General features: G+C 32.6%; 1 protein-coding gene across 1 annotated transcript; it reads left to right on the plus strand.

Moving 5' to 3' along the window:
• The first annotated feature begins 2,193 nt into the window (after positions 1–2,193).
• LOC148312935 (uncharacterized) lies at positions 2,194–11,098 on the plus strand. The gene is made up of 3 exons (XM_088271018.1): positions 2,194–2,331; positions 8,698–8,841; positions 9,289–11,098. Exons 2-3 carry the CDS (start codon positions 8,700–8,702, stop codon positions 9,966–9,968), a joined length of 822 nt encoding a protein of 273 aa, XP_088127144.1. The 5' UTR covers positions 2,194–2,331; positions 8,698–8,699; the 3' UTR covers positions 9,969–11,098.
• The last annotated feature ends 716 nt before the right edge of the window (positions 11,099–11,814 follow it).

Raw genomic sequence — 11,814 nt, forward strand, 5'->3', positions numbered from 1 at the left:
ACCATTTCTTTAAGGTCTGTTGATAACGTACACCAAATATCTCAAAATTGACAAAAATGTAGTTAGAGCACTTTACGTAGGGCACGTCGATACTACTTCGTAAAGCACCCACAATTATCACAGTTACCATATCATCACATTACCCCGAAGACTCACCACGCTGTCTCATAACCTCATAGAGTTATCACATTATCACATTACCTCGTAGAGTTACCACTTTATCACAATACCTCGTGCAGTTACCATATATCACATTACCTTGTGGAGTTACCACATTATCACATTACCTCGTAGAGTTACCACATTATCAGTGCCTAGTCGAAGAATTAGCGTTTATTTCTGTCAACTATTGATTGTACAGGACTAATTACTTTTCCTTCATGTTACATATAACAGCTGACGACAGTCAAACAACTATACGCTAAATCAATCATTACAAGGATTACTCTCATATAACACAGGCAAGCACCTGCCAGCAAGCATACAAATCATAAACAATACACTTTATAGAAATATACATAGAACTATAAGATCCAAAACACATACCTCTTTCGGTCAAAAAAACTTTGAATATAATAGAATAAAGTTGTTGAACATACGGTGTATGAAAATGATGCGAAATGTATCGAAACACGTATCACAATTGATTTTAAGAAATAAATACATATTTTATAAGTATATAGTCTCAAATGAAAATAGAAGAAGGCTATATCGCTCACTCCTTTCAACAACGTCATATATATCGAAAAACTTGATTTTTCAGGAGATCGTTATTAAAGTTTAAAAATATAATGAAATGTATTAAAAATAAATATCAAGCCACTTATTGAACTTTTTACTGTGCAACAGATCTTTTTAGGTAAAACTTAATGTTTTTTCTCCATTTGAAAAATATTTAGTATATTTAAAAAAAATTATTAAACAACACCTTTTCTTCAAAATGCAAAAATAACACTTTCAGCCCTGTAGCGGGTAAATATTAAGTTAAAAATATGCCACTTTTACTGGGATATAGTATATTTTCTGGGCATTCTAAAAACATGCACAACTAAAAATTGACGATTTTTGATATATGAAGTTATTGAAAGGAGTTAGCGATATAATAAAAAAATCTTTAAAAATATAAAAGAAGTCTGAATGCCGACTTAGTTTTCATCCGTCACAAACAAAATTCAACACGTGAAAATATCAAACAAAGAGAAGAGAAACATTTTCTTTTCTCTTTTTTTAATAGTGTTTGTTATGGGTTTAATATTTACCTACTAAGAACTGTTTTTGGTCTAGAAATTTCGTGTACATTGAATCTCTAGACGGCACGTGTAAGCTTACACGTGTCCAAGGCTTCCCCACCCTCATCCCTTGTTTACAATTCTTAGAATTATCTCATCCCTCTGTCGGAATTCATTAGACTAGCTGTTCACTTTTGTTCACTGGCCTGTAAGTCATAGGCGAACGACTAACTGACGAAAAACAGTCTCTAATTTTTACTGACATATGCAAATTATTGTAGCTGGAATAATTGTTGTCTTAAATGTTTTCCGCAGATACTTTGTGGCACATTTTATAATATCTTTATGAAATTAATTAACACTGTTTTCCCACTTTTTCATTAATGTAATTTAACCTACCGGTTTCGACAATACCTTGTCATCATCAGGGTTTATTTTAAATCAAAAACATTAAAAACATTAAAATACTCTCCCCAAAAACTTCCACACACTCCATAAAAAAATTGGGATTTTTATGGAGTGTGTGGAAGTTTTTGGTGAGAGTATTTTAATGTTTTAATGTTTTTTATTTAAAATAAACCCTGATGATGACAAAGTATTGTCGAAACCGGTAGGTTAAATTTTATTAATAAAAAAAGTGGTTAAAACAAAGTTAATTAATTTTACAAAGTTGGAATAAATGTCTTTAAAATCGTAAGAATTTTCTTTTTTATGATCTCCTAATACAAACTTTCAAGCATTATTTTTACATACTAAGTCTGAAAACATGGTAACATGATTTCGAACAAACACCGTAAAACTGTTGAGTTTGGTTGAATTATGCTCAAGAATCGATGGTTCGAGATCGCCCAGTGCAAAGACAATACATGCAGTGTCTTCCTTCCAAGCAACTAATGGTTCTGCCACGGCTATTAACGTCTAACAAAAAGTGCCGTATAAATAGTTATCACCGCCATCCGTTGTCACATTACCTCGTGCGTTCTTAGATACAGCAGGTGAAAACCTATTGTTCGCAGTGTAAACACAAGTTTTTGAATTTCTCTTCCTTTGAGACATCCTGGATCGTCGTGGGATTTGCTGAAAGGATTGTAGCGCACGTGAGGTAGGTGCCCTTTTAAATAAATTTGTATATATATATATATATATATATATATATATATATATATATATATATATATATATATATATATATATATATATATATATATATACAATTAAACCTATTCCCGTATCTCCTCATACATACCGGCAGATAATTCCGACTCCTGACCACATTGAAGTATTTGAAATACTTGATCATGTCAGGTTTTCCTGTATTTAAAAATGTTATAAATCTCACTTAATGAATCAATCATATAATTTGAATGGAACAGAGAGCGGCCGATATCAGAAGTCTAGAATTAATTGATTCGGCAGTCACTTTGTGGTAAAATCTATCCATTTTTAATTTAAGTTCTACTACTTGAAAAAAGGGAGTTTCTAAATTGGTTCATTAATATGGAACTTCCAAGAATTTGAGTAGTGTGGTTCTCAATAATGGGTAGAATTGGTGAATGTTACACGTGTGTACAGTGATTACTTAAACCAGCCTATGACGGTCGTCAGCCCCGTTAATGCCCAGACTTCCATATTCTTCTTCATCTTTGATGAGATGTCAAAAAATAATATGAAAAAAACTCCTGTAATTGGAGATAATCCAGATTTTGTGAACAAGTATTTGGACATACTCAAAATGTTGTAAATAAATTATCTGGTCAAATTATAAGCTTAATAATAAAAATGAAAATGGTATTTTCTGGCGTTTCTAATGTGTGTGATTATAATCCAGGATTCGGATCTCACGTACTAATATAAGAGTTTCTGCTTAATAAAAAGCTTCTTTACATCTCACCAATAGATGTCTCTAGTGAATTTCTAGTGATTCAAGAACAAGGTTTCTAAATTGGTTCATATATATGGAACTTCCAAGAATTTGAGTAGTGTGGTTGTCAATAATGGGTAGAATTGGTGAATGTTACACGTGTGTAAAGTGATCACTTAAACCAGCCTATGACGGTCGTCAGCCCCGTAAATGCCCAGACTTCCATATTCTTCTTCATCTTTGATGAGGTGTCAAAAAATAATATTCTTCATACATGACCGCGGGCCGCAGGTTGGCCACCCTTGATCTAGAGGATGAACGAAAAATTCATGGATGCTGGAGAAAGATTCCATGATTCTAAGACATGACGTTGGTGACTTTGTCCATGATAGAAGGACCTACAACCTGAGGACGAGATGATACCAACAGTCTACAAAGCTGATAAGTTGGGATGGAACCAGGAAGAAGATATGTATTGATTGATACCTTTATTCAAATGGGAGCTCTCGAGTAGAAAACTCTATAAAATGTGTGTAAGATTCATCCCCAATTATTCAACATACTAAGAGACGCTTTGAAGTCGAAATATTCTGAATTCAAGTATATAATTCGATGCCTGCTTTTAAAAAAATAAAGACATCTGACGAAAACATGTTCCTCGCAAAACATCCCACTTTGAATCATGTAAAGAACCATGATAAAAATAAACTTAAATGCTCAAAGCGGAAATTCATCTCGTTTTTCTGTCAAACAACAACGGATTCGAACATTCGTCGATTGCTTTCATCTCGCATCGATTCACTTTTCAAACGTTTTGTTAGCATTTATTTTTTGTGAGATTAGGAATGGGAGAGCGAAATTGACAAGATTCAACGCTTTTTTCCTCCCTACATCATACGACGTCTTTGAATATTTATCGTACGTATTTAAGTACAAATGACAATGTATACATATATATATATACATACGTGTATAAGTACCTACTGAAAACATTAAAAGAATCGTTGGTTGTTTATTTTGCAGATTTACCATAATTACAGTGGCGAGCACGGAGGCTTAGATCATAAAAGACAGTAGGAAAAACAACGTTACAATTGTCTTTTTTTAATCTCAAAGTAGGATAAAACAAAGATCCAACTATCTTTTTTTATTTGAAAGTAAAAAAACAATGTTTTAATTGTCTTTTTTTTAGTATTTGAAAGTAGGAAAAAAGTTAGAGTTGATTTATTTTTATTTTACTAAAAGTAGGAAAACAATGTTTTAATTTTCTTTTTTTTATTTAAAAATAGAAAAAAAAAACAATGTTTTAGTAGTCTTATTTGTGTTTGAAAGTAGAAAAAAACGGTTCAATTGTTTTTTTCTTCTAAAAGTTAGAAAAACAACGTTTTAACTGTCTTTTTTTTTTAAACAGTTGAGTAATACGTTTTTCTGAGTTATAAGATACCCAATACCTTACGTAGTTACTTTGAGCCTACCCCTACGGGGAGGCGGCGTGATGGTTGTGATGAAAAATCCATAGTTTGATAAAATAAATAATAATGAAATATTAATAATCCAGTCTTAAGAAAGATTAAAAACATATGGATGATATTATATTATACATATTATTTTGAGAAATAAAAAGACTTTGTGTTTTGATCCACTAACATTTTTATTAACCAACTAGTTTCGGCAATAACCTGTTGCCCTCTTCAGGGTTTAATTTATGATTATTAACCCTGAAGGGGGCAACAGGTTGTTGCCGAAACTAGTTGGTTAATAAAAATGTGAGTGGATCAAAACACAAAGTCTTTTTATTTCTCAAAATAATAATTCAATATGATCCACAAAGTTAATGCTTTCAATATTCAAAACATTATATTATACAAGTTATAATTTTCATTGAGTATTGCTAGGAAGGCACTGCTTATCTGCGTTTATATAATGTACGCCACTGGTAACTGGTATTGCGAACTTCTTTTTTGCCCTTTCAAAAGATCAATTCTCCGAAGCTTCTGTAAAGCTCTTACGTCTCTAAATTTAAGTATTTTATTCATTTCCATCGTTGAAAATACTCGTTTATTATTACAACTTTGGAAAATCGACGATTCAACTTTCAACTTGGGATCTAACGATTCGGTGCTCCCAGATTTATAATAAAGTCCACCATTATATTACCACTCATATTATTTATTTTATATTATTTTTAAACAGTGGGTGTTATCATTAATTATTCTGTTGTTTCTTGGCTGATTAGTAATTAAGATACCTTTTTAATCTAAGAAAATTGTTTTATATGATAGCGACTAACAAAAATATCACAATTTTTTTTTTGTACCTCAAATTTGACAGTAGTTGACAGTAGAATGAATTCAGTTGATATGCGATCTCTCAGAAGAATGTGCGGCAAAACTATGTATGACAGATATTCGAATGGTGAAATAAGCAAGGTATGCAAAGCTGAGATAAGCATTATCGATAAAATTAAGAAAGTTGTGTTGAGATGGTTTGGACACGTAATCGAATGGTAAGAAAAATTTATGAGGCGAATGTAGTTGGAAGAAGGAGCAGAGGAACACCGGGAGAAAATTGGCACGATCGGGTATGCCAAATGATTTAAAGCAGGTCCTAGCAATAATCGGCGGGTATTTTATAAAGAGATGCATGAGTGTGGAAGAGGAACAGTGATATTTAGTACAGTGATAGTTGTCACGCGTATTTTGAATGATTTATTATCTGATGTTAGGAAATCACCTAATAAAAAAGATAATTGCATGTAAAAATAAACACTTAAGCCATTTTTTATCATTTTAATTTCTTTGTTTTTTGTGATCAGCTAGAAAGTGTGCGTCAAAAATTTTAATGTTGGCAAATTCTATAAGTTTATACGATATTATCGTAATGGGTGCAGATTAGGACTCCAAAAATTATTAGGTACATACAGGTGGCGCAATATTAATCACCTTAACGGAAGATGTTATAATTTTTACAAATGGCGTCGCACTCACATTTCACATTTCGCTCACTCCTTTCAACAACGTCATTTATCGAAAATCGTAAATTTTCAGCTGTGCGTGTTTTCGAAATGCCCAGAAAATCTTCTGTATCCCAGCAAAAGCGGCATATTTTTAACTTAATATTTACCCGCTACAGGGCAGAAAGTGTCGTTTTTGCATTTTGAAGAAAAGGTTTTTACTATGTTACTAAATATTTTTCAAATGAAGAATAAACATTCAGGTTTTTCCTCAAAAGATCTGTTGCACAGTAAAAAGTTCAATGGCTTGATATTATTTTTTTTTAATATTTAGTACATTAATAATAAATTAATCTTGTCCGCCTCCGTAGTGTAATGGTCAGCACGCTCGGCTACCGTTCTGGAGGTCCCGGGTTCGATTCCCAAGGGGGGTAAAAATAAATATAAGTGATTTTTTCACTGTAATATTTATTCAATATTACCATGGACTGGTACCTGAAGCGGAGGGCTGATCACCTTTCCTTCATAAGTAAAACGATCATGATAACACTGCGTTTATAAGACACAGTGCCCTATGCACCATTGGGGTGCGGATAAGGGTTCTAATTATTATATAATAATCAATGGTCAGCACGCTCGGCTACCGTTCTGGAGGTCCCGGGTTCGATTCCCAAGGGGGGTAAAAATAAATATAAGTAATTTTTTCACTGTAATATTTATTCAATAGTACCATGGACTGGTACCTGAAGCGGAGGGCTGATCACCTTTCCTTCATGTGTAAAACGATCATGATAACACTGCGTTTATAAGACACAGTGCCCTATGCACCATTGGGGTGCGGATAAGGGTTTTATTATTATTATATTTAGTTAAATAATAATTGTAATATTTATTTAATATTTATTTGATATTTATTTAAACTTTAAAAAACGATCTCCTGAAAAATCAAGTTTTTTTATATTTGACGTTGTTGAAAGGAGTGAGCGATATGTGGCAATCGGTCTTACACATGTCTTGTCCATTTTTGTTTTTCTTTCAGTTTTCATGTGTTATTCATCCAGATTTTTTCTCTAAGCACCTCGATATTCCAGCTCTTTATTGACCTGTCTTAGAATCTCATCCTAGAAGTTTCTAGCAGTACTGACGTTAATTATATCGATAATCTTATCTCGCCCTTGCATGCTCTCATTATTTCCATACTGTGATAACAGATATGTAAGTGAGCTACAAATGCATATTTAATGTTATATGTGATAACGTGATATGTCCGCCTCCGTAGTGTAATGGTCAACACGCTCGGCTACCGTTCTGGAGGTCCCGGGTTCGATTCCCAAGGTGCGTAAAATAAATATAAGTGATTTTTTCACTGTTATATTAATTCAATATTACCATGGAATGGTACCTAAAGCGGAGGGCTGATTACCTTTCCTTCATGTGTAAACGATCAAGATAATTTAATATTAGATTAAAACCAATATTTTTAGCTTTTCCACTTTTTTATTTGACCAGCGACCGGGTTTCGTCGTTACCGACATCATCAAAAAAGTGGAAAAGCTAAAAATATTGGTTTTAATCTAATAATAAATTAAAAATGCAATTCCATCACGAAGTGTCAGTGGATAATATAAATCTATCGATCAAGATAACACTGCGTTTATATGATACAGTGCCCTATGCACCATTAGGGTGCGGATAAGGGTTTATTATTATTATTATTATTATATGATAACTCTTAAACAACATTGTTGCTAACATCATTTTGAGTGTGTCCAAATACTTTTTAACAAATCTGGGTTTCTCCAATTAGGAGTTATATATTTTTTTTAAATTACGTTTTAATTAAGTTAAAAAAGAATATGGAAGTCTGGTTTAAGAAGAATAAAAAAGTCTATCAAATTGAAATCTAAAATAAACTTTGAAAGAATGTAGAAATTATTTTCTTTTGACAGTAATGGTGAATGGAACAGAAAAAATGCTAATATTCCTAAATTCGCTCACTCCTTTCAAGAACGTCATAAATCAAAATTCGTCAATTTTTAGTTGTGCATATTTTCGGAATGCCCAGGAAATGTACTATATCCCAGAAAAAGCAGCATATTTTTAACTTAATATTTACCGTTAATGCTTTCAATATTCAAAACATAATATTTACCCGCTACAGGGCAGCAAGTGTTGTTTTTGCATTTTGAATAAAATGTATTGTTTAATTTTTTTTTTTAATGTAATAAATATTTTTCAAATGGAGAAAAAACCTTCACGTTTTACCTAAAAAGATCTGTTGCACAGTAAAAAGTTCAATAAGTGGCTTGATAATTATTTTTAATACATTGTATTATATTTTTAAACTTTAAAAACGTTCTCCTGAAAAAAAAAGTATTTTGATTTATGACGTTCTTGAAAGGAGTGAGCGAATTGTCCTCTGTTTTCCTCTGCTACTATTTCCAACTACATTTGCTTAATAATACGTCACACAGTTCATTCACTATTCCATCCATTCGTCTTCTTATATTCAACGTCGTAATCTTACATTCTTGCGTTAAGGGTCCGCAACGTCAGTATAGTGGCTTATGCGTTTGAATATTTATTATCCAAGACGTTCTGAATTATTTCACATTATTTTTGGTATAATATAAAATGTTCGCATTATTTTCCAGAGATGGCGCCATCTGTGTCAAGTTTCTTGGTGCTAGTAGCAGTGCTGATTCTTGAATCAAATGCTGCTGTGGAGATAACTAATGCTGCATCCGAGAAGTCTTCCAAAGTATCTGCCACCAGTGACCTGAAAACTTCTTCTAGTGGTAAGATTGTAGATGTAGAAGATCAAGACTTTTTCCTTAAAGTGTAGGCAGAAAGGATGAAATGCCACAAACACTCTCCTAGCTTCCTCTTCATCAATATTTCTAGTCATACATCAGATTTACGATATGACCAGATTTTTGGTTGTTATCGATTTGACAAGTCTTTTTGGGTCATTTTCGTCCTATTCTGATTTTATTTCTCAATTCTACTACTACTACTTCTACCACAGCAGGGCCACAATTTTCTGTCCTGACATACACTCTCTACTTCCTTCACATCCATGCATCTAGTCATACATGCCCTCCGACTATTTTACATAAATCTTCTGTTCTAAGGTTTTAATATAACACGAAACATTGGTGTTAAACTTTTTTGTATTGTATTTCTGACATCATTCTGTTCAAAACACATTAAACCACTGTAACGAGTTTTCTTTTCACTTGTAGTGTACACGCCGGCTTCTGTATATGGTGCGCCGGGCACCGGATTCTATCCTAGCACTGGAGTGTACAATGGCTACAGTAACTACAACCCGGGCTATTCCAGCCTCGGTTACTCGGGCCTCGGAGGATACCAGGGCAACACTGGCTACATCGGATCCGGAGGCTACAGTGGAATAGGAACAGGATTCAGCGGAATTGGAACAGGTCACAGCGGCATCGGAACTGGTTACACCGGCTACAGTGGAATTGCCACTGGATACCGAGGACTTGGTGGATACAGCGGAATTGGATCCGGCTACAGCGGTATTGGAAATGGATACAGTGGCATTGGATCAGGTCACAGCGGAATCGGAACTGGATATAGCGGAATTGGAACTGGATACAGCGGAATCGGATCAGGTTACAGCGGCATTGGAACTGGATATAGTGGCGTCGGGGGTGGATATCATAGAGGACATACAACAGGATTTGGAGGGAATGGAGGATACGGTGGATATGCGGGAAACGGAGGCCTTTCTTCGTACAGTGGATATAATAACCCCCATTATTCCGGTCAGGGAAACCTCGGGTACGGATACTATAAGGGTGGCGATGGTTCCAACTATTACAATCGAGGTTTCGGCGTTTCTGGATACAGCGGAATAACACCAGGATATGTCTCAGGTTACAGAGGGTATTCGTAATCGTACTTACATGACAAATATTCATTATCTGATAAAACTGAGACAAAAGAATTGAGTCAACAACATTCTTATCAAGTATGTCATAAATATGAAATTAAAATTTATATCATCAATCGATTCGCAAATCACATTGTTATAATATCTACATAATTTTAAATCAAATTTTACTTGGTAAATACCACTATTTTATAAAATCTATTGTGATACTTGTATCGATGCATTCCGATCATTTTCAAACACCATCGAATTGGAACGCATTAAAATACAGTCACAAAAGATTTTTAAAAGAAAGAGTGGTATTTATGAAGTTAAATTAGCGTTATTTTTTTACAGTATTTTGAAATTAATTTTAATTTGAACATATGATTTAAGCTTAGTTATATAATAATGTAAATATGTAATTAGTAATTATACGAGTATATATCGTACTTAGTTTCATATAATTCCACAAGTGATTTTTTTTTAAATTTTGTACTGAATTACACGATATATAAAAATTCCTACATATTTACACTTCAATGAAGAAAAAAAGAAAATATGGAATCCTGGGTATTAACAGAGGGTTAAGATCTGTCATGGGTTGGTTCAAGTGAATGTTCTGAATTAGAATGACATAGTATGGGCACATAGTACCCAGGGAACATGATACTATTTTGAACCAGAAAATCGCCATGGATCTTCCTCGAAAGACATCTAGAGGAAGACCAAAGAACTCTTAGATACTGCAGAAAGGAAACATGATTCGAAAGCATGGCCTAGTTGACATTGCCCTTGACAGAAGGACCTACAACCTGAGGACGAGGAGAGTTGATCAACATTTGGGATGGAGCCAGGAAATAGAAGATATTTTGAATAAACCCTTACTGTATAAGAAAAATACTAAACGAAGCAGTTGTTATTTTGGCTGAAGTAAGAGGTCAGAATCTTCAAACATGACTAGCAATTTTTAATCAACTTAACAGCCGGTGAAATAGTACTTATTTTGTTTAGTAGTGTCATTCAAAATTTATTCCTTTCTATCGTGGATTTATGACATTTTCCATAGACCTGTTAACATTCAAATGCTTTACTAATTTTACGTTTTTACATGAATATTTTGTACCAAATAAATATTTCTTAGAGTAAATAAATTGGTTTTTCTTTTTCCTTAATGTTTTTTGCAGAAACTTTGCGAAACGTTTTATGAACTTAGTAAAATTAGCCAACTTTGTTTTTACCACTTTTTTATTATTAGTACACTTTAACCTACCGGTTTCGACAAGAGCCTTGTCATCATCAGGGTTTATTTAATTCTAAAACATTAAAATACTCATAGTTAATTACATTACCTAACCAAGAACTAAATTTTAGGATTTAGTTTTTGGAAGGGAATGTAATTAACTGTGAGTATTTTAATATTTTAGAATAAATTGTTAAAACAAACCCTGATGATGACAAGGTTTTTGAAACCGATAGGTCAAAGTGTACTTATAATTTAAAAAAATGTTTTTTTTAGTTAAACAAAGTTTTAATTTAATAAAATAAGTTTTCTTTTATCGATTTATGCATTCAATGTAATGGAAGAGATATATATGTATATATATATATATATATATATATATATATATATATATATATATATATATATATATATATATATATATATATATATATATATATTTATATGTATATATATATATATATATATATATATATATATATATATATATATATATATATATATATATATATATATATATATATATACATTTGTCTGTGTGTGTGTGTGTATGCATTTACAGTGGAACCTCTCATAACGATCATAATTCGTTCCAGAATCTTCTCGCTAAGCGAAACAATTTTCTTT

This window comes from Brachycentrus maculatus, unplaced genomic scaffold (genome assembly GCF_059751285.1).
Source record: "Brachycentrus maculatus isolate JH-2025_06_01 unplaced genomic scaffold, ASM5975128v1 h1tg000028l, whole genome shotgun sequence".
In the NCBI taxonomy this organism is placed as follows: domain Eukaryota; kingdom Metazoa; phylum Arthropoda; class Insecta; order Trichoptera; family Brachycentridae; genus Brachycentrus; species Brachycentrus maculatus.

Excerpts from the sequence above, each read along its gene's own strand:
- LOC148312935 (XM_088271018.1), top strand. The coding sequence starts at position 8,700 with ATGGCGCCATCTGTGTCAAGTTTCTTGGTGCTAGTAGCAGTGCTGATT. Across the intron at positions 8,842-9,288 it reads CCTGAAAACTTCTTCTAGTG|TGTACACGCCGGCTTCTGTA; the intron begins GTAAGATTGTAG and ends TTTCACTTGTAG.